Source organism: Macrobrachium rosenbergii, chromosome 44 (assembly GCF_040412425.1).
Source record: "Macrobrachium rosenbergii isolate ZJJX-2024 chromosome 44, ASM4041242v1, whole genome shotgun sequence".
NCBI lineage: Eukaryota > Metazoa > Arthropoda > Malacostraca > Decapoda > Palaemonidae > Macrobrachium > Macrobrachium rosenbergii.
The window spans coordinates 12,470,504-12,495,251 of NC_089784.1; the positions used below are offsets into that span (position 1 = coordinate 12,470,504).

The 24,748-nt window shown below is 37.0% G+C and overlaps 1 protein-coding gene across 3 annotated transcripts in view; it reads left to right on the plus strand.

The window, feature by feature from the left end:
• The window catches only part of Atg1 (serine/threonine-protein kinase unc-51-like protein Atg1), a 325,243-nt gene that overhangs the window by 42,365 nt on the left and 258,130 nt on the right, over window positions 1-24,748 (plus strand). For all 3 annotated transcript variants that reach the window (XM_067087764.1, XM_067087763.1, XM_067087765.1), the window contains exon 2: window positions 1,579-1,671. In XM_067087764.1, coding sequence (XP_066943865.1) covers window positions 1,579-1,671 — 93 coding nt within the window. The remainder of the gene's footprint in view (window positions 1-1,578; window positions 1,672-24,748) is intronic.

Below are 24,748 nucleotides of genomic sequence, written 5' to 3' on the forward strand. Positions count from 1 at the left end.
GAGAGAGATCCTTGCCCTCTTAGGCAGCTTAGGAATTCCCAATAAACCATCTCTTTTCTCATTTACTCGGTAAGAATGTGAAATCTTAGGCATGCAATGTTGGATGTATTTTCCCTTCTTATTCTTTACAGCCAAGTGTATTGAATGATCTCATAACCTCTGTTTTCCCAGTATCATACATTTCCGTTTTTCCAGAAAGGTTCTTCATCTGCTTGCTCGGCCTGTGTGTCTGGGTCAAAACTTGTGACTCAATTTTCGACCTGTTCCTTTCGTCCGATGGACTTGAAATTTTGCATGGTTACTCAATCCCAGTGACAATACAACCTTACATGATCAGTAGGTCAGCAGTGACCTCTAGTGACCCTACAGTGACCTCTCCCAGTATCTCAGGATTTGTATGATATTTTTCGGATTTTTCATACCTTTTTGATTCGTCAGAGTAAGTTAACTCTACGGATTTTTCAGAACCTTCATTGGCTCGACAGGATATCACGTTCAATTTCGTTAGCTACAATCATAAATCGGTTACAATTCCTGTCAAAGCTAAAGAGTATTAAATAGAAAATATAAAAAAAAATTAAAACGCGCTTTTATTAAAATACACTTAAAATACAAAATAATTTTTTGAGACACACCAGGATTTTCTTACAATTATTCATGTCCACAAAAATAAAAGCGTGGGCGCCAGACATGGAAGGAAATACAAGTACAATATTTTTTTTTTTTTTGTGGCATTTCTCTCCATGTTTGGCGCCCACGCTTTTATTTTTGTAGACATGGTGTGACTAAAAAAATTGTACTTTTTAGTGCATTTTAATAAAAGCGAGTTTTTAAATTTTTCTGTTTATTTTTGTTGTAATCTTCCATCCAAGAAACTTATCCGTAAAATATTTATAGTGAATGGTGCCTAGTGCCTAAAGCTGTACAAATTCCAAATGTCAATGGGAATTTAGATACTATGAAAATGACTTCAAATTAATGTTAGTGTGTTAAATGCATGGATGCAGGTCTAAATGACAGTAATAAAAGCACAGGACGGGTATGATCAATTTAAACAAATTAGTTTGGTATCATGAAGTTTTAAACAAAACGTATTTTGAGCAGAAATGTTTTGTCAGTTGAAGTCAGTCTTATCTTGAAGATTATTTATTTGAACACCGCAGTTGGGACACACTTTTTTTTTTTTATGGAGACCGAAATATCTGTGTATTTTAGGCTGGTCAGTTTGTCTTGACTCCCATTTATTTCTTCAAGAGTTTTGGGACTGATGGAATGGTCCCTCAATATAAAGAGGATTGATAATTAAAATTATATGAAATGAAAATATAAAAACGTTTGAATACATCTCCAAAAGGTGAGCTCTGAGTTAGTTATTGGAGATGAACTCTCTGATAAAATGAGTAATGCGCGAGTTTTATTGCTAATGGGTATGTTATGCATCGATTAATATAAAGGACTTCATATTTATGCAGAGTCAACATATGGACTTTGGCGGTTTTGTCAGTTTTATAGCCCTGTGTATTGACATTCTATTTGATGAACATTTATCTAATTTGTCTTCTTTTTCTTTTGTTGCAGAAACCTTCTCTAACTGTGGCGATCAAGAGCATAACAAAGAAGAACATAGCCAAGAGTCAGAATCTCCTGAGTAAAGAAATTAAAATTCTTAAGGTAAGTCGGAGCTTCATCTATATGTTTGTTCGTGTACACCTTAAACGTGGTTGCTTTTGTGTCGGCGCCTGCGCACGCAAGCACTCAAGCCCCATGTTGACTGTTTGCAACCGGTGAGCCACTGGTACTATCATATACGGCCGTCTTATCAATTCTTCACTCCCACAAACCTGTTTTTCCTTGACTGATATTCGCTCAGCTGTACGAAAAACATTTTTATATATACATTCACGTAGCCTATATATATCTATAAATATGCAGATATTGTGCGCGAGAAGTCACACACTCATTTTTATGTGAAATGTGTCCTGTTGCGTCAATAGTAAAATCTGTATGCCGAGTGTACTGTGTGTATAGCTGCCACCACTTAATAAGTGCTCTTCACCCGTGCATTGTTATTACTCAGTTTTCAAGGTTAGGTCTGATTAGATGCAACCTGGTTCGCTTTAACTCGATTTTAAAGTGGGAGGTTAGTTTAAGACTAGATTGGTGAGTATTATTTAACGATCAGTGCAGCTTGTATTTTTTAAAAGAAAATAAACATTTTGTTTCGTTACTATCCAGGAAAGCTGTTCCTCGGAGCATTTGCGTGTTTGAAAGGGTTGGACGATGCGTCACTTCTGATGGGGAATATCGATATTCGTTTCGGCGCTGCGTAACTTTCTTGTAGCGTTTTTGGGCTGCAGTTTCATGTGTAATGGTCTGATTGGAATCCCATTTAATTACTTTAATAATTACTTGATTGAAAGCGGTTGCCTTAATTTAAGCTTTCAATGAAACGTTGCCTTTTCTTGGGTATATTTATGGTTAAGTTTTCTCCCGTTGATCCAGTAAGTGTTCATTTGCATAAGTAGTGTTTGGGACCGTTGATTTTGAGGGATACAGCGTTATCACTACCTTCTAGTATGAACGAATACTTATTTATAGTATGACGAATATTTATTTAATTTGCCTAGTCATTTTAGGCACTGAATATAGAATCTCTGTTGGAGTGCAAGACATCTTTAGGAGTTATTAGTTTATTGCACATGCAATTTGAGCGAAGAGTGATAAATGGGGCTGTGGGGTTTTCAGCCGATGGACATTAGCTTGTTTTCATTGCCTTCTCACGTACCTTTATATATTTGAGTATTTAGATCTTAGCCAATTTCTTAATTCCCCCTTTTTTTATAAATGTACGTGTTTGCGGTAATTTGGATAAAATGTAAATCCTGTATGTTTTATAATATAATAAAAAAAAAATGTGATGTTATCGATTGCATGTGGTCGTTGAATTCCATTTCTTTAGGAATTGCTGGATATTTGGTAAATATTAGGAACATCCTCTCTTTCAAGATCTTTAAATGTTTCGCAGGAATTAGATACTGGAATGGTGTGTGTCCAGTAGTCTCCATTGTCGTTCTGTTTTGAAATTTTGCTTGGTCAGTTTGGCCATGCAAATACTCTTTTTATACTTCGTTTCGGACATCCATTACTTGATTTCACGGTTCGTGGTCCATGGTTACCTCACACTGCGTGTTGGAATGGAATGGAATGGATTGGTTTGGTTTAATCCGGGGATATTATATACGGGCTGTATATTGCATTTTACAATTGACTGCACATCCCATGATTGTGTTCGATTAGGATACCTGATCGAGGAGTTTTCTTGCCAAGAGGATCGAGATGACCAGGCAACAGATGTCGGCGTATCCTTGAAAGGTGGTTGGTTCCTGCAGGTGACCTTGAATCCTTCGGTCCCTCACCCTTGTTGGAAGACAAACGAAGGAAGAGGAAGAGGAGGAGAACGAGGAGGAGTGGGAAGAAGAACCGACCGAGGAACGCCTCCTCGGTATGCTCCCGAGGATTCTCCCTCCTTCAGCTAATATGGAACTCGGGACTCTGCGTGGAAATCGTAATTCACATGGAATTTTCAAGTAGGATATTTTTATGGCTGTTTCCAAATCCTGCGGTGTTTGTGGTGGGCTGTGGAGGACATGTTTGTAAATTGTGGGAAATTAGCGATTTCTTTTTGACTTGCAACCTTTCTTTGTCTGTCCATGAGATGTGTGCATTGTCTGAGGACTGGGTCGTTTTGATAGCATGTGAAACCTTGGTTCTTTTAGAAGTTGAACGACCTCTTGGCATTTGGAGAAGAATGAAAGGATCCCCAATTTTTAGTCTTGCTATTGTGATGATTTTAAAGATAGAAAGTCATCTTCCTTTTTTATTCAAAAGATAAACAGGCTATAGTAGGCTGAATTTTATTGTATTAATGTAAGAGATGATTTTTTTTTTTATTGAATCCCTTATGTATAGCAGATGACGAAAGAAACATTAATAGTTGACTGGATCGAGAATATACTGTAGGCTAGTTGTAGTAATGAGCAGGTTTATGTTGATGGCATAATTTTAGTAATCAATGAGGGGACCTTTATAGTTTTTCGTTGTCGTATAATGAGAGAAGTTTCATAACAGGTTTTCTGTGGTACTTTGTGTTTTGTATCGTTTTATGCGAGGATAAAACGCCTTCTATTTTTGAAATCCATTATCTAGTATTTTGTTAGCTATTAGAGGTTATTATACATTTTTAGATTAACTTTCATTGTCTCCAACTTCAGGGCAACTGTTTCAATTCTTCAGTTATTGGATATCCTGATTTTTTATTTTCGCTCGAACTGTCAACGGCATATCGAATTCAAAACACGTCTGACGTGTTGATGAAACAGATCTCTGATCTGTCTTTTGTCTTGGAATATGATATGTCTATATTGCCATCATTTTTATTCGTTTGGTTACGTGAGAGTTTGATTGAATGAGAGAGGAAAAGCCATCTGGGGCTAGATTATTTCTTTTAATTTCTGTTTGTTCTAGTTTTGCAGGTCGATGCTGTTTATATTTGTTTCTGGTATCAGCGAATACTGTTGATGTATTTAGTTTTTTTCTACTCATAATTTCTAAGTTGGGTATTTTTTATATAATTGACTTTTATGTGAAAGAAAGCAAAATTTTGTTGGTCTTTTCTGCTTTGTAGTTATCATCATTATTAGATGCACCACACGCACAATAGCCAAAAATATTTTTTTAACGTTTTTTCCAGTACGGTGAAAATTAGGTGTCGTGCAGTTTAGTACTCACTGCGCCAGCGAATACTGTTATTCAGCGCATGCTGTACTTATTTGTACGTGATGATCCAGCGTGAGCTCCCTTTTATGTGTCAAACTCAGAACATTACATGCCTTGCGTGTTGCCAGACCCAGTTACGGGTTGGAAGCTAGACCGCCAGCGAAATATACAGAACCACAGTGATTAAGCTGGATGCGCGGATACCAGCTGGTCACACCAAGGCCAGCCAGTGAACTAGGTGTGTGTGTGTGTATATATGTATATGTGTGTGAGTACCTGCGATTCTCTTGGATTCATAGCGTCACTCCACATCCTCTAGTCTGTTTTTAATTAGTTTTCTGCACAGTATACTTCACCAGGAAGACCACTGTCTGAAGATGCACTGACTCGTCTGGCGAATTGCGTTGGTTTATAGAATGAAATCTTTTGGATTGTTACCATTCGGATGAATCGCGCAGCTTTCGGTATCGCATCGGCTCAAATCAATTTTTAAAAGTTATATTTCACTTATTATGAAAAGAGAGACTTAAGATTTACTGTAATTAGGCTTTCGTAAACATCATTAGTTCCCGTTCTATAAAGACAGACAGATTAGTAAATAGATATATGTGCATCATAGAAGTTAGAGAGTTATTAATTTAAGCACATCCTTTATATCTGTGTGAATGCTTGTCGCTTATTTTGAGGTGATGTAAATGAAAAGTCTCACCAAACAGTCATTTCATATTTCCTAGGATGATATTTTTATCCAGCAACGCCGTTGTAATGGCTGGAGTGATTGGTAACTTGGGACTTTGAACTCTTAGGAAAAAAAATGCTACCTGCACATTGGCCAGGACTGACAATTACAGTGTCTTTCTCAGGGGCCCCGAATTATACAGAACGTCCTGTGAACGTGCTCTCAGAGTAGCAGGTCTGGGAGGAGGGGAAGGATCGACAAGGCCGCCCGATTCTTTGTTTCCGCTTGATTGGATTGTCATGGGCGGTCCTCGGGTTGGAAGTAAAGTTTCGCAATGTGTAATTATGAGGGAGATAGATGGAGTTATATCCTCTGTTCGTTTTCGACGTAAACGGTTTTCCCTGACGGGGAGTGGCTCCAGAGAAAATACAACTATGCTACGCAAAATTATGTAGGCCTATATATATAATATATATGTAAATATATATATATATATATATATATATATATATATATATAAATATTTATATCTATATATTAATATTATATATATATATATATATATATATATATATATATATATATATATTATGTATGTTTGTATGTATGTATGTATGTATGTAAGTATGTATGTATGTGAGAGAGAGAGAGAGAGAGAGAGAGAGAGAGAGAGAGAGAGAGAGAGAGAGAGAGAGCTTTCCCAGGGTCAGTTGGATGCCTTAACAAGGTGAAATGGTTTTCCTTTTGCAAAGATAGAATGGTTGATTTGTCTTACTTGATTTTCTGTCAGATAATGAATGTCTAGTAATCTTTGTCAGTTATATTTTCTGTCAGATAATATCTTGAGCAATCTGTGTCAATTAATGATTTGTTCTATTAACCTTTTGAGTTCATAATGGTCTCGTTTTGATGTGGTTCCCGGCCTTGGTTGCAAGGTAAAAAGTTGACAAATGGATTTTACCGTCAATACAACTCCACTTATAACATGTTCAATGCCTTTCCTGATTTTTACCTTTTCTATTTGAAGATGATGAATTTCTGTTCATATTTTTTCATTGGATTTGTATGTTTATAGTAATAATCGCTTCTTTCCTCAGTTATGCAGTGTCATGTTAGTACGAACTGGTCCGTAGTCTAAACACGGACGTATTAAAGTTGGCAATCTCAGTATTCAAGCCTTGATATTCACCTAAAGCTTGGAATGATTTTGAACCAATTTTTTTAGTTCCATCTTACATTGATTATTGCAAATTCTCAGGTTTTTCGGTGACGTATTTGTTTCCGAGTCCAGATACTGCGTCGTGATTGAATACCCGACCGCTTATGCAGTTGACTCGAATAGAAAGTTGATTATCTTGGCAGACGACACTGCCAGCCTTTGCCAACAAGCATTGCTTACCTAATTTTAAGAAGACACGTGGTTCCTGCGAACATCAACAGGCTATTGACTCTAAACTGTTTGAGATTCTCTCTCTCTCTCTCTCTCTCTCTCTCTCTCTCTCTCTCTCTCTCTCTCGTTTTTCTGATTAAGGTATATGGGGATATGATTTTGCTCATGTTAAGAATTGCCGCAGTTTGTGTTCAGGTTTGTTGTTTTACTGTCGTTTGAAGTAAGCGACTAAATTTTGATGAATGTAATTTAACTTGATCTTTTAAGTCTTCTGAGCAAGTCTTCTGATCCACCCATAGAATTGTAATACTCAAATATTATAAGGACGTATTCAGTTTGTACAGATATGACGAGCAGATGTTCATGAGGAAAATACTAGTGTAATGTTGAATTACGTTGCATATTTGAGCGCTCGTCAGTACGAAAAAATGCAAACAGAAAATGTACTTAATAGAATACGAAATCATGGCAGCCTCTTGTCCATGCACATCAAAGTAAATGAAAAACTGAAACTCCCAGTCCGATGAGGCCTCGAAAAATTAATAATCCTCTCAGTAAAAGGTTAACATATACATTTGGAAAGAATGAAAATAAGAATGTCATTGAATGCATGAAGTTTAAGTATGATTGAGGAACACTTGTTAGGAGAAACTGGTGTGTATGTATGTATATATATATATATATATATATATATATATATATATATATATATATATTCAAGAGGTATTTTTCAGGTTGGCAAACCGGGTTTTTTCACGTTACCCTGTCCTCTCCTGTCATAACAGCGTCCAGCTGGGTACCAGCCTTGCAGCTACATCTTACACCAAGATCTAGACTGCGAACTTGATTGGGCCTTGGACCAAAAATACGGAGACTGTGGTTCGTAAAAACATTTGAGGCAAGGTGACTGTTATCTTACGTTACGTGACAATATGATGGTCATTTGTTTTCGACATTCGAAAAAAACAATTGTTGATGATGAGAATAATATGATGCGCTGGTTTGCTGTGCATCACACATTATTTGATGAGGAGTTAAGTGGTCTGAATATAAAATTACCATTTTACAAGACTAAAGGACGACGATTATGAAATGTTAAAATGACTTCATTCTAGGAATAAAGCTGAACATTCTGTCGCATGTGCATTGAAAAGTGCCAAAAAATGAAGGGGATGTAATTAATGTACAATAATAATTTTCTTTACATCAGTATTTAAAATTTTCCCTTCACACGTCTTGCTTGGCGGGTTTCAGATTGAACCCTCTTCTTCACCCTCTCTTTTCTTATTTGTTTTTCCTTCTTCATTCCGTACCTGGAGTTGTAATATCCAACCCAGGGTATTTTCTGCCAAATGATTGCTTTCTAAGCGTGGGAGGGAGGGGTATTTGGGGATCCCCGAGCGTTTCACACGGGCATATACCAAGGAGATATTTGGGGTATATTTGCACTGTGTAAGCCAAGTTAGATGGTTCCCATTTTATGTGCAAGTTTGCTCGTGTTGGGTATATCCAGGGTCCTTACTGTTTACTAGGATTTTTTTTTTATCAGCGTGATTCAAGGTACGTCAAGTTTCTAGTTCTTTCGACACTTATTTAAATGGTAAAGGAATTTATGCTTGATTACCTCGTATACCTGAGTGTTCACATACTGTATTTATTAAAAAAATATTCATATTTATATTATCAGATTCATGTTTTGAAATTCGCCAATATTTGAATTTACAGTAGGTACAGTTTGGATGGGAAGTCGATAATAGTCGAATTATACTTTATTTTGATGCTTAGAAGTCTTCCCACGTTTCAGGAATTTTATATGAACGTCCAAAACCGCAAAGATGGGCTTCAAACGAATTCCATAGATCTTTTACCGGTTCTTTAATGTTTTTGTCCTTAGTTTAGCTGTAGCCTGCATAGCTTGTAAGGCTGCTGCACCAGTCTCTACCCTACCAGAACGTACCTGAAACATTCGCGTCTGGGCAGCGTATTCTTGTTTGGGATCACTTCCTCCACCCAACCAGGTGAAGAGTGACTCTCTCTCTCTCTCTCTCTCTCTCTCTCTCTCTCTCTCTCTCTCTCTGTCTCTCTCTCTCTCTCTCTTTGCGTGTGTGTTTGTGTTTATCGTATTCTTTTGGCGTTGTTCCCAGTCTTTCTAGTTCACTTTTTCCTTCACTTTTGGATACGGCGTGGGCATGATGGGTATGGGCAGTGTTTTGCCCGTCTTTTTGTTCTTAAAAACACACACATTATATATATATATATATATATATATATATATATATATATATATATATATATATATATATTATATATATATATATATATAATATATATAATATATATAGCCAGAGAACCATAGCCAGAATCCCGTCGTTTGCAAGTTTATAAGGCTAAATGCCAGAGGTTTATTATTGCCTGGTTTTAGAATACGACGTCATAGGTCGTTCTTCACGTTGCCTGCAAGAAACCATTCGAAGGGTAGAACGGCTAGCGTATCGAAAGATGAACATCCGAAGTGACCTGTTATCTAGTGGTTTTGCAGTGATGATCGATAGGTTTTTAAAAGGTATACAAAGTGTCTTCACAAGCGCCACTACCATGGACGAACGAGACAGTTATGAGTTGCTAATGTAGTTTAATAGCAAAAGAAAACTTTGGGCATATATAACTTCAACTTTTCTGTTAAAGTTCAGGTAAATCATCGTCTGTCAACGCTATCGTACGATTTAATTTATTTTTTCTTTTTTATTAAGTGATTTCTGTATTTCCCTTTACCTTCTGTTACTTCTTTCTAATGAACACCATATTCTTTGGAAGTTTGAATTTCAAGTCGGTGGCCCCCGTGGGCTTGTTCCATAATAATAGGGTTTACCTTCTGAATAATAATAATAATAATAATAATAATAAAGATTTGTACAGTACTTAATAGGTTTGTGTACAAGGACCTTGAGTTCACCCTTGGGTTATGACCCTGTGGGGGTGAGCTGTTTGATATTTGTTCAACGTGATGTTTCTGTTCTGAAACAGATTCCCGTGCAACTGTTTACTGGTCTTAAAGGCCTCAAGTCCTTGTTTCTTTTCTTTGTGTCCACCGTCTTATTCACACGTTTCTACAATTTGTGGAGAAATGTTCTGCTGAGTTTTGTGACCGCACAGAGGGAGAAGTCGCTGTGGTGAGTTTTCGCATCTTGCACGAATTTTCTCTTTCTTGTCAGTGGGAAATTTACAGTGATACCACGTCTGGAAGATTTTATTTCAAGAGGAAAGAGAAAGACGCGCAAGGTATTGTTTCTCTCTCTCTCTCTCTCTCTCTCTCTCTCTCTCTCTCTCTCTCTCTCTCTCTCTCTCTCTCTCTCGTGTCATTGGACTTCGGATGGACGACCATCAGTGAAAGAGAAGCATTACTTATGACCAGAGAACTTTTAATAAAGTCCATTTACTATCAGAGGAAACATGAATCTAGTAGATTCATCTCAGAATTCAGTTATTAAAGGCACGCATCAGAATTTAGGAAGCTAATGTGAGCTGAAAAGGGTTACACTGAGTCCTGTGGAGCACGCGGTAAGAGTGAGTATTGAGCCCTACGGCAATTGGAAACGCGATGTCTTGATTAAGGTTATGAATGAAAGAAGAAAGGGAAAAGGAGGAAGGAGAAAGTTAAGTAAAAATTGATGTCAGATGCGCCTCAAGGAAGACGTAATCGAAATCGGGAATACAGAAGCTGAGAGAAGATTTCGTTGTGTGAAGAATTATGGAAGTGAAGATTCGCCACTAAATTTGTAACGCGGAAGCCTTGTCTGCGCTCGTACCCTTACATGCTATACATGGAAACATACATTGTATATATATATATATATATATATATATATATATATATATATATATATATATATATACATGCATCTATGTATATACTATATATATATATATATATATATATATATATATATATATATATATATATATATATATATATATATAATAATATAACTCTTGAATTCTCTCTCGCATCAATGATAATTCAAGCACTATGCGTCAACAGACAAACATAACTGGCGCCAAACTGGCTGTGCCGTCGAAACGAATAACTTCAGCAACAAATGTTACAAAATGAATAAAATGCTTTGGCTGACTTCTTTTTCTTTTACCCCTTCATTATTGCCCCTCATTCTTCGCCTCCTCCTCATCCTCCCCCACCCACGCCTTTTATGGTGGAGGGATCAGTTAGTTCCTTTATACTGGGATCAAGGAGAACTGGTCTGGGGGCGTGAGGCGTTTTGGGTGCCTGTCTGCGTAGATCGCACCTGAGCGTAGTGTGGTGTGTTCAGACACACACACACACACACACACACACACACACACACATATATATATATATATATATATATATATATATATATATATATATATATAATATATTTATTCTGTATGTATTTTTTTATTTATTCATTATACATATATATATATATATATATATATATATATATATATATATATATATATATATATATATATATATATATGTGTGTGTGTGTGTGTGTGTGTGTGTGTGTGTGTGTGTGTGTGTATATGCGCATGTGTGTGTGTGTTTGTTTGTGTGTGGGTGGGTGGGTGGATGGGTGGGTGTGTATAGTTGTTTATTTATATATTGAATAAATTTTTATTACTTGACAGTGGATGTAGCAGTGACTAGTTTCTTTGTTTATCAATGAAAATGACCCCTTTAAAAGAAACTTCCTTTAGCTATTTGTATTGCATAAGATTTTAAGTGTATAGGCTTATTTATATCGTAAGCGTGGCCACCGCTATTGTTCAGCATCCGTTCGTATTCCTCCCTCGACGCGTATGCAGCAGCTTACCCTTGAAGGCATCACCCTCCAACCCGATTAGTTTTCTGAAGGTCGAGTTCAGTTTGAGCACGTGATTTGCTCCGGGTGGTGTGACTGTTAGGTTGTCCTTGAGGCATCTCATTTATTTTCTGTCTCGCGTTTTATATTGAATGGAAATTTGCAGTGGCATTTATTCAGATGCAGAGTTTTGATCTCGCATGAGGATGGAGGATGTTTTGAAACTGACTAGATGATTTAACCTTGTATTGCGTGACTCAGTCGCTTTTGAAAAGCGTTCATGAGCTGGATTTTGGGATTAATGTGGTTCGTCTTTACATTAGTGTTTTATAATCTTAGCATGAAAATTGATTAACCGAGGATTTTTTTTTTCTCAGAAGGACAGGATCTCACATTGGCAAAACGCCAGTTTAACTTAACATCGTCACAGCGTCAGGATCAAATCCATGACGGCATTATTTTTATACGGTCACGTAGGGTCAACGACGTTTTAGCAACATTTTGACTGGCTGTCTCTACTCTCCTGACTTAGTAGACAGACAGTCTCCTGCGTAGTCTGGCAGTCTGTTTATTTGATTTTGCAATGCTATGAACGCGAGTAATCCAACGGCAGCGCCAGTGTCCAATGCTCCTTTTGGTCTGAGGGGGAAGCCCTTTGGAAGGGGTTGCAAAGAACCCATTGTAGTGCAGCGAATCTCTGATCCTCTCTGCAGTCCCCTTTGAAGTACATCAACTGGGCAAGAGTGGGTCCATTCACTGTGGCCAGTAAGGTTCAAAAGGGGACGTAATTGGCCATCAAAAGGAGGCGTCCCGTTGGAGTTAAATAGGAGAAAATTCTGCAAATTGGGTCACAAAAACGCGCCCTATTTTTAGTTGAGTTTATTTGGATGTTTAATTTTGAGAGAGTGAGTGAGTGTAGATGGGGCTGTTGAGCATATTCACTCCTATTAGTCCACATGGACGATTTGGAAGCATTGCAAGCTCTGATCATCAGTGAGGTTTGCGTTTACTCTGGAAAAATGCTTTTGATTAGGAAGCTGTTGACACAGTGTGTTGGACTTTGGTTAAAATATCAAGTTTTTGATTTCCAGAAAACGGCGAATACGGAGTAGGATCCACCATTTGTGTGAAATATATGACTAAAGAAAGAAAAATCTTTATGGTCTCTGCTCTTTGGCTTTTGAAATTGAAATAATCAGGAAGTGGAGGGGGAATGGCTGCTGATGGTCAGTGTTTGCTGTTCATGTTTTGGGGCCTTTGGGTATTCACGTGCCATTGACTATAAACGGAATATCTTAAATCACAAATACCAAAGCTTGTTTGGGTACCCATCGAGCACTAGATTGCCATATAGCAAATTCCCTTTAGCTACGAAGAGTGGCTGCATCCTGGCAGTCCTCTTCCTGAAGCATTTGTAAAGTGAATTTCGAGTGAACTGTTTTGTTGAGTCTTGGTTCAGTTTCCTAGTTGATCAGTCATCATTACTCAAAAATTCTTTATATTGCCTCATAGAGCTTGCTGTGTCCAGGGGTCATTATGTGGCACATACACTTTGTCCCTGTATTTTCCTCGTGCAGATATCCCAGTATGCATAAGATATCTTTTTGTTTGTTTCGTCATTTTAGGCAAATTATTAACGTTTTTCTCAATTGCTCAGTTTCACCGTTAGATTAGGGAATTAGCAAAGAATGCTTGATAAGCGGTCATTTGTAAAAAAAAAAGTCATTTGAGGGGAACAGAAATTTTAGTCTTAAGAATTATTTATTAATCATGGGAAGAGTTGACAAGTGCGTGCTGAAAGTGAACAGCTATGTAAAGGCAGGTAAAATGTCAGCTAGGCAAGTAGGGATTTGTGATGTAGTAACGTTTATTCTAACAACTTTGCATGTTTCTTTTAGGTTAAAAGTTTGATGTATTTTGTCCTGTATCTAATATATATATATATATATATATATATATATATATATATATATATATATATATATATATATACACACACACATACACACACATATATATATATAAATATATATAATTTTTTATTTTTAGCTAATATATATATCATCACCCTCATAAACTAACTATATATTTTTGGATTTTGCCACACACATCACAATATGTGGCGCACACTGGTATATATATATATAAATATATATTATTTTTAATTTTTAGCTAATCAGATTGTGACTTTTGGGTTATTTATGGAGTTCAAACATTCTTGCTTGCAGAGGTATTAGGAAACAGGCTGATCATTTTAGATTAATCCCCAGATAGGCTGGTTACCGGTAGTGTTTGTCAGAATGACGGACACTAATTTGATTAGAGTTGACTGACGGAATTCCGTGCCTAGCATGATATGCATATAAAAAAAGTCAGTCGGCTGTTGCTTTCCTCTAAATAATTTTTAATGAAGGTGATTCTTATTTGAGGGTGGTTTTTAAGCGATATTTCTTTATATTAACCTCTTTAATTAAATGTTGATTGTTAAATGTTGTTTGTGCATTATGAAAACCCGTTGGTTGTGATAGTTATATATGAAGCCAGTTGACATTCTTTTTGGGGGAGTTATTAAGAAGTGATTATTATCATCTGAGCTACGCTTCAATGGGGTCTATAAACTGAGAATATCTTTTGATGGAGTTTACCAGAATTTTTAAAAAGTTATTTCGAGTGTAGAAGTGAGATGTATATTAGATAGTACATAGTAATAATGTCCGTGTACTCACAAGGAAATATATGGAAATATTTTATCCTCTTATTACACTAAAAACATTATAGGGTGAACCCAAAGACTTTGATATCACACATCCTTTTACTGAACCTTTGATGTCACACATCCTTGTACTGAACCTTTGATGTCACACATCCTTTTACTGAACCTTTGATGTCACACATCCTTTTACTGAACCTTCCCATCTTTGATAAACAAAAAGACCAAGGTTGACATACTTCATTGACCTTCGCTGGGCCTTATAGCGACATTTAAACCTCAGTCGTGAATCATTGGTAAGGTCTTTATTTATTGATTGCTGTCTGTCTTTCTGTGCTCTAAAATAGTATAAAGATTTACATAAATATGTCTGCTTACCATATGTTTCTTTTTCGCAGTTGTATAGACAGTGAGGCTTAGATTGCTTTTATTGTGATGGTATAGGAATTTCATAGTGCGGAGGTCAATATCATTACTGGGAAAGTGCGCTGGTCTGTGGATTATAACTATGCACCGAATGCCCTTCGTATATAATTGATTTACTTTGATTCTGTCTGGAAGCATGGAGGTTTCTTTCGTGCACAGCTTTGCCCTTTGATGATTGAGTTTTTTTTTTTGTTGGGGGGGGGTGATGGTTGTCGGTTAGCTATACGGTGTGTGTGTGTGTTTCTTAACCGTTGTTCTCTTATAATCCATTTTGTTGAATGAAGATCCGGATTAAGTATAAAAGAGGGTGTTGATGTTACGGAAAGGAGATTTTGGCATTATCGTCTCCCCCCCACTTTCTCTCTCTCTCTCTCTCTCTCTCTCTCTCTCTCTCTCTCTCTCTCTCTCTCTCTACCCCTGTCACGTTGCCAAAGATGACTTTCGTCATTTTGTGCTTCTGGTTTCTTATTTGTGTGACAGATAGTGTTTCTTTTGACCTCTGATCCTCTATATATCCTATATTTTATATATATATATATATATATATATATATATATATATATATATATATATATATATATATATATATATATATATATATATATATGTATGTGTGTATATATGTGTGTGTGTGTGTGTGTGTGTGTGTGTGTGTAAATAAATGATGACGATTCTTCTCTGGATTATGAAGTGCTGATGCAATCGGAACATGAAATGGAAGAAACTACTAGTGCAAGATTCTCTCTCTCTCTCTCTCTCTCTCTCTCTCTCTCTCTCTCTCTCTCTCTCTCTCTCTCTCTCTCATAATTGTGCAAATACCCTCACTATCTTGCGCGATCAAGGTATATCTCATTTATTTTGAACTAGGGCGATAGCCTTTGGGAGTTCAGCTCAGTGCTTTGTTGGTCCTGGTCTGCGTGGTACACCTTTTATGGCTTTGCCTTTTTTTAAAAAAAATTTTTTGGTTTCCTTACCCTCATCCACATAATTACGTTTTTGTTATCCACTGACTGGTCAGTTGTTACTCATGTGCTTTGTTTATCAAACGTGTTGTTGATGGATAAATTCACTGATTTTTGTTTTATATCGTGTTAGTGGTTATTTATTAAAATGACATTTTGCGTTCAGTCGCTGTCAAGACAGTATTTCAAGAATAGCACTGAACGGTGGCGGAAATTCTATTATCCGTCTTTGTTCCGCACTGTTATGGAGTGCCTAATATTGTGCGATATACGAAGTAATATAGAATCCTTGAGTCTTGCAACGAGAGAGCTATTTGGGAGCGATAACGTGGCCTGTGGTGTAATAATTGCTCATTAAACTCCTAGGCTTGGATGCGGAAGAGGCCATAATTTATCGTGAGCTTGCAGTCACGCACACGGGCCGGTAAACTTCCAGCTCTCATGTGCAGTGCTTCTTTGTGAGTGGTCGCAGATGCTTTGATAACTTTCTTGATATATGGCCACGAACCTTTGAGGACTCTCGTCGCTTATCGATAAGGGGCCGGGCATCACTTACAATTATCAGTAAATTTTGAGTAATTTCTCTTGAACCGTTAAGAGGTTCCGTTGGTTCTTGTAAAATAATTTTGCCATTTTCACAGAGATTTAGGACATTATTTTTTTGGCGTAAATACAGTGATTCTGGGAAATAAAAGCGTGATACATCCGCTTTTTGAAAAATTACATGAGAAAACGCAGATATCGCTGGCACCTGTGATTGAGAGCGAGCCAGAAAACAACAGTAGTCGAGAAATGGCTATAATGCTACTCTGAAGCGCCATGCCGTTTTGTCTGAAGTTTTTCAATTCTTGCCCGCCAGCTCTGTATTTATGTATATCATCATATCATTGTAGACAGTTTCGTTTTTATATCTTGTCATATTTTGCTGATTGCTCCGGTTTTATATATTATATTACCATCACTGTTTTACCGAACCCCATTCGACTCTCCCCGCCCTCCGCCCCCCCCTCTCTCTCTCTCTCTCTCTCTCTCTCTCTCTCTCTCTCTCTCTCTCTCTCTCTCTCTCTCTCTTTTTCATATCTATTCTCCATATCCATTCTCAACACACTAACGTCACTTTTGGCTTGTGCCACAAGAATGTGTGCATCATATTTTGAGTAAAAATGTTGGTATTCTCCAGACAGATCTTGTCATAACCCATTACGTAGATTATTTAGAGTGCAGCCCGTCCAAATGAATCAGTAGCATAAGATCTTCCTCCTCCTCCTCCTCCTCCTCCTTTCCTCTCAGACGTAGAAATAGTTCTCATTGTTGGATTTCAGTGAACGACTTTAAGTTTTATTGTGCAGTCGTCATTTTGAACTCTCACAACCGTGGCTGAGTGGTGCAGCTCTTGGTTCCCGTTTGGCATGGCCGTGGTTTGGTCAAGACCTACCTACCTACTAGTCCAACTAGCTGTAAATGGGTACCAGCATCCGTTAGGGTAAAAAAAAAAAAAAAAAATTGGCCGTTAGACTGGCAACCTCATCCATAAAGACTTTTGATAAACAGAAGGGGAAAATGCGTATTATATATATATATATATATATATATATATATATATATATATATATATATATATATATAATATATATATATATATATATATATATATATATATATATATATATATATATATATATATAAAAAGTATATAACTGGTTTTGTTATGGCCATCTTAATTGGAAAGTGCTTCGTGATATCCATCCTTTATTAAGATGTGGTACTGAGGCAAATTCTGATGTTTGAAATGGTTTAGTTTTCAAAGAATTTGCCTTCCCATTATATGTGTACAAGGAAATAAAGTAATTGAGATTATTTATAAAAGAGAAGATTGTGAAAATAGTTTATCCAGAGGAGAAGCTTATGAAAATAATAACCAAGTTAGTTCAGGAGAAAACTCGAATAATTAACTTTTTATATTATTTGCTAATTCAATTGTAATGTAGCATATTTTTATTAAAATTGCGATTTTACGTAAATAACCTATCAATTAAAAATCTAAACATTCTTACAAAAAATAAAACTCTACTAGATAATACGAAGTCTTTTTACATGAAGCGGACTTTTTTAGTCTTCAAAAGTTACGACTTGAGATAGTAGTAAAAAAAACAAAAAAAAAACACGAGTCAGTATATCACAGCCGACGGAAATGAAGTCTATCTCGAGGCGCAGCTGAGCGCAGCCGGGCCCACCCATTTTAGTCTTTACCCCGATCGACGTCCCGGGAAAACAGTCGTTGTTTTGATAATGCCGCGCAGTTACACGCTCCCCTGCAAATGCGCAGCATTGCAGGGGTTGTGTGACGTTGCTCGAGAGGTCGAGGTGGCGGTTCACCGAAAGTAGGGAATGCAGGCGCGTTTGCCAGAAGTACGTAATTGCAAGAATGCTCTCGTCTGCAAGACGTTAGGTCAGACAGTGTACAGGACGTTGATCCTAAGAGAGTCCGAACTTTGGGAGTTGTCGGTTTTGGGCTGGCATTCGGAATTGTGGAATAATAATAATAATAATAATAATAATAATAATAATAATAATAATAATAATAATAGGAAGTGACCGTCTCGTATAAATATTTAATTAGAAATTATTGCTGGACCATCTGAATTTGATTTGTAATTTTTTTTTTTTACGGATATTTGCTCGGAGGGAGGAAAGATCACGTAATAGTTGTCCTATATTCATTTCAACAAAGGGAATGTATATAACACTCGGGAACCTCTTAATCTTATTCATTGTAATGAACAGTAACGTAAATAAGCACGGGAAATGTAAAATATGGCTCTTGGCGTTTCGCTTCATTTCAATGCACCATATTGTATTATTGTTGGGAGATAATGATAGTACGGTGAAAACTAGAATCCAGAATAATGTTTTTACAGTTTGACAGAGAGACCTTTCGAGAGCCTGCTGAATTCTCTTCATCAGTCTGAAGACTAGAATACCAGAAATTTACAAGAAAGGTTTGGTGAAGCAAAAGGTAGTCAAAACGACTCATTTCTTATCTTTAATGGTCACTTGAAAAATTATCGGGATGTCTTGTTTAGTGACTCCGTTATTTTCTGAAGGTAAACCAGCCAAACTCCTCGATCTTCTGAGGTTGGCGCTCGTTGGGTTGTCCGATGCGTTAATCAGTGCAGGATAGTTATCTACAGCAAGGAAAGTGGTCTGCGTTCCTGCTACCTGAGCAGAAGAAGAAGAAGAAGAAGAAGAAGAAGAAGAAGAAGAAGAAGAAGAAGAAGAAGAAGAAGCAACAATAGCGTCAGGGGCGACAGAATGAAAGCAGCTTTAAAGTCTGAATTCCTACGACCTTTCTCACAAATTATTCTAATGATGAATGTCATAATTATCTTCTTAAGTCAGTGACTTATTACCCCCCGGCCCCCATAGCACGTCATATGTTAATGGCTGCCCCTTCCTCAATGTCTTTCCCTTCTTGAATAAGTTTTTTTTTCTATTCTGATATCCTATTCACGATGGTTTTCCCGGAAATATTTCAAGTAACTCTAGTAGGTGCTATTCAGTATATTCATCAATTATTAATAATATATATTTCCAGAGTAGCTGTTAAGTTATTTCTTGTAAATGGTCTTATTGTAATTAAAGTTAAATTTATCCTCCCCGTTGAGAATGCTATTTAATTTGCTTTCTATTTTAAAGCAAATTAAGTTAGTTGTGCAACGGTTAAAGATGTCTTAATTGTTGTTCTCACCAGATGTCTTTTGCACATTTTGAGTGTATCACTTTCATCTTGCTGTACTGTGAATTTAAAATTGTGGAAGTTAGGGGTCATATAAAACTGACACTAAAAACGTAAGGTAGTCTGTTGTTTGCGTTATATTCCACACTAAACTGTGGAATAAAACTATAGATATATATCGAGAGGTTTTAGAGTTAATGATTTTAATTAAAAATAATAAAGGGATCATCTTGGCCATGTAAAAAGCACTGAAAATTTTATCTTGTGAAAATTGTTTATGAAGGTTCGTTACACTAAGTTTTTGTTTCAAAGTTTCCCAATTAACAGGGAAACTGTAGATGAATACCCCATATATATTATTTTCAGTTTATTGAGTTGAAAATGCCGGGAACAGTCAGATTCAAGGTCCGCCAGCACTCGCTAGGTAAAGTGTAACTAGAACGCGCTCCACGCTAGCAAGGTTAATGTTGGTGAACTACTGAATTTGACTATGCATTCGTGAATAAAATGTAAAGAAAAGACTCTTATTTTTTTCATATATATTTCCAAGATTCTCCAATGCATTTATCCACAAAATTAACGGATGTTCCTAATGGCTAGAGGAAACGTATGTAAACATGGGCTATATGTACCGAGAAGGGCTATATATAAATTCTACCTACCGCTGTAGACCTTGGAATTTGCTATATCGCTTAACTGCCTATCGAACTCAAATTTTACAGTGGTAACTGATGGTAAGCCCGTCAGATTGTCTTTCCGGACAAGCTTATACGATTACACATCATGTTAATTTTTATTCGTTATCACTGTGGAATGGCTTTTATCAGCTTTCATAGCGCCAATCTTTGTTTTCCTGAAGATTGTCCGAAACATATTTTGACGCAGTTTTACAACATACTTCTTGACTCAGAAAGTTGCTGTCACAGAGCACAACTTTTGAAAAAATTAACTTGATAATCAGCATGGCGTAACGTCAGGATTATTAATACGTTATTATCTAGTCCATTAATTACAGCAAAGTTTCCAGAATGTGTTCTGGTTTTAGTTTTTAGTTGTCAGACTGGTAATGCGAGCTGAGGAACTGTTCCAAAGAGTTCTTTATAAAATTTTAGTGTTGTGACAACAATGTCATAGTTAATTTTAATCTTCAATAATAATAATAATAATAATAATAATAATAATAATAATCCCTTCTGTGTCATCGTCTCTTAGTTCGTCTTCTTGTCCTTCGTTGCTGGGTGTTATTTCTTTCCAGTTCCTCTCTTTCTGTTGTGGAGAGCCAGTTCTTTTTCTTTATGTTCCTTACTTGGTCTACCAGCCTCTGTTCTGTTTGAGGGGTGTTATAATATGTTGACCAGTCTTCTTCTGTATCCTCTTTCTGTCGTTCTCTCGGGTTGCTTCTGATGTAGCATCTTCATATTTCCTTATTTCCTTCTCTTGTCCATTTCTTCTGGCCTGCCTCTGTAGCTCCAGTCTCTGGTTGCTGGTTACTGTCGTTGTGGTGGTCAGTTGCTGGATGACGACCTCCAAGTACCTGACCGTCCTCCCCGTCGACTGGGTTGTATACCTGGCTGCCGGACGAAGCTCCTCTGTTGCCAGAGGTTCCATTTACGTCGTTGTCGTTTATTCTCATTTCTTTCCATCATTGCTGACTTTTGCTATTTAACCCATAACTGGACCCTACCCCATCGAGAACAGGTACTCATTTACAGCTGAGTAGACTAAGGATATTATGGTCAAGATCCTTTCCCAAGGAATCAACGCCGAGGAGAGCGGTCACCCATCCAACGACTGACCAGCCCCAGTGTTGCTTAACCAGTCCACTGATGAGCTGAAGCTACCAGACGGGAATAGAGTTAAACACATGGATGAGACAGGATACAAATACCTGGGAATAATTAGAAGGAGAGGATATACAACACCAAGAGATGAAGGACACGATCAGGAAAGAAAATATGCAGAGACTTAAGGCGATACTCAAGTCAAAACTTAACGCCGGAAACATGACGAAAGCCATAAACACATGGGCAATACCAGTAATCAGATACAGCGCAGGAGTAGTGGAGTGGGCGAAGGCTGAACTCCGCAGCATAGACCAGAAAACTAGAAAACACATGACAATACACAAAGCACTAAAAGAGCAAATACAGACAGACTGACAATAGACCAGAAAACTAGAAAACACATGACAATACACAAAGCACTACACCCAAGAGCAAATACAGACAGACTATACATAACACGAGAGGAAGGTGGGAGATGGCTGCTAAGCATAGAGAACTGCGTCAACATCGAGAGCAGAGCACTGGGGCAATATCTGAAAACCAGTGAAGACGAGTGGCTAAGGAGTGCATGGGAAGAAGGCCGTAAAAGTTAGACGAAGACCCAGAAATATACAGAGACAGAAGAATGAAAAACAGAACAGAGGAACGACACAACAAACCAATGCACGGACAGTTCATGAGACAGACAAAAGAACTGGCCAGCGATGAAACATGGCAATGACTACAGAGGGGAGAACTCAAGAAGGAAACAGAAGGAATGCTAACCGATGCACAAGATCAGGCCCTAAGAACCAGATATGTCCAAAGAACAATTGATGGAAATAACATCTCACCCATATGCAGTAAGTGCAATGTGAAAAACGAGACCATAAACCACATAGAAAGCCAATTATTATTATTATTATTATTATTATTATTATTATTATTATTATTATTATTCAAAATGTATGCACAAGCTTTTGCAACAAAGTCAAAATACTAATTGACCTACCAGGCAAGACAAGCTTTTGCAACAAAGTCAAAATATTAATTGACCTACCAGGCAAGACAAGGTTTTGCAACAAAGTCAAAATATTAATTGACCAACCAGGCAAGACAAACTTTTGCAACAAAGTCAAAATATTAATTGACCTACCAGGCAAGTTTTGTCTTCGACGCTGAGCGATTCTTACAAGGATTTTTGGTCAAGATTCCCACCTGTAAAACCAGTTGTTACTGAAGTGCTCGTAGATTTTTAATTTCCGCACATATAGCAGCCTAACTTCTGGTATAGTTTCTCACGATAAAAAAAAAAAATCATTCCACGAACACCTATACAAAATGTAACTAAGATCATCTCACGTATCCAGTGGCCTTTTCGATGCTCTTTTAAGGTCTGAAATTTCAAGGTCCTAAGTCGTTATTTCACAGTCGAGAACCGTTAGAGAGAGAGAGAGAGAAAAAAAAAGACCCATTAAACTTGACTTCTTGTAAAGGGTGTAAGTTCACTTTTTTATTATCTTTTTTTTTTTTTGTAGACTTGTGAACTGTTTGTTTTTATATTTATGTAATATGGTGTATTTTTCGTAACGACATTTCATGACTATTACGATTTTGTAAGGACATTACAGATTAAAAAATTTTTTTTTTGTTATGATTTAATTGTTCATCATTTCACTCATAAGAATACCAGCTTAATATTCGTTATCTTACGGGTTGAGAGATAGAGATATATAAAATGTAGGTAACTGCAAGTTTTATCGTAGAAAGTTCATTTTGTCTAAATCTTTTGGCTAAATAAAAAAAAAAGGGGGAATTCCGTGTTGTGTCAAGAAAGGTAAATATAACATACAAGGTCTGCGAACTGTATTCTCAAGGTAGTGTGCTTGGAAATCGTCTTATTTCTCTCTCTCTCTCTCTCTCTCTCTCTCTCTCTCTCTCTCTCTCTCTCTCTCTCTCTCTCTCAGCTACCTGAATTCGCATTTTCTCGTGGTAAATAAATAAAAAAAAGATAAAAAGACTGGACGGTGTCGGATGAAAAGAAAGAGTAATATTCCAGGAAGGTCACGTTTATATGGAGGAGGTAAACGAGGCGTTAAAGAGGAGGAGGAGGAGGAAGAGGAGGAGGAGGAGGAGGAGGAGGAGGAGGAGGAGGAGACTACCGAATGAAGTAGGAAGAACAGTGGAAGGGAGGTAAATACAATTTTCTTCTCTCGGGTTTTGTCTTTCTCGTTGTCGGTGTCATACAAGGAGGGTTAGTTGCGATTACTTCGAATGAGAGTGGCGTATGTTTATTGTCTTTAGATGAAAGTGTATGTTGAGTTTAGAAAGGATTGTTGGTCTTGTTTGTTGAAACGGAGGACTGTGTGGTTGCGTGATTATGTGTGTGTGTGTGTGTGTGTGTGTATATATATATATATATATATATATATATATATATATATATATATTTATATATATATATATATATATATATATATATATATATATATATATATATATATATATATATAATATACCTATATGCATATGTATCTGCGTGTTTGTGTGTGAATAAGAAGTAATTTTTAAGTTTTAGAAATTGTGAAAAATATTTGATAAATGATAAAACTTTTACAGATTAACTATTGTGTATAGTTAGGAAGCTACAAGTATTTTAAAATTCCGTGCATGACCTATGTACTTTACTGCAAAAGGTAAGCTCTGCACCTAAGCATCCTCTATACGAGAGAGAGAGAGAGAGAGAGAGAGAGAGAGAGAGAGAGAGAGAGAGAGAGAGAGAGAGAGAGTACACGGCACTAAGGCTTAGTTGACATTTAGTATCTGATACAGTATAGTTCCACGTACACTGAAATATGCACTACACCTTGCGTATTGATCGGTGCATTGGGTCTAGGGAGTGGGTTACGGGAAGAGAGAGAGAGAGAGAGAGAGAGAGAGAGAGCGCGCATTTCAGAAAAGACAATCTCAGGCTGGGCCTCTCAACCGGTGGAGCTTATGTCGTAAGGACAGGTTATTGCTAAACTGGTCCCGTCCCTTTGCATTTCGTTCGTCTCTTTCTTTCCTCGTGGTACAATGGTAGCACTCTCAACCCACAAACGAGGAATCCGCGTTTGACTAGCTTTACGGGTTCGTTTACACAAAAATTAAAAATTCTTCATTAGTTGCCTGTAGATGTTAGTCTGTGGGCTGAGACTAGGTGCTAAACCCGCTGTAAGAGTGTATTTCTCTTGTGTGTTTGTGAAATGTACCCCCAGTTCCTTTTTATATTTTTTATAGCACCTGAGGGAACGTTGAAGATGGTCCTGTGCTCAACGTTTTCACATCAACCTACTGTATATAATCTGTTTTTAGGGCAAGATATGAAATTTTTTTTCTTATCTTGTCTTATGGGTAGCCTTTTTCTTACTCCAGTTATTAATAAAATATAATGAAATAATTGCTTTTAAATCGTGTTTAACA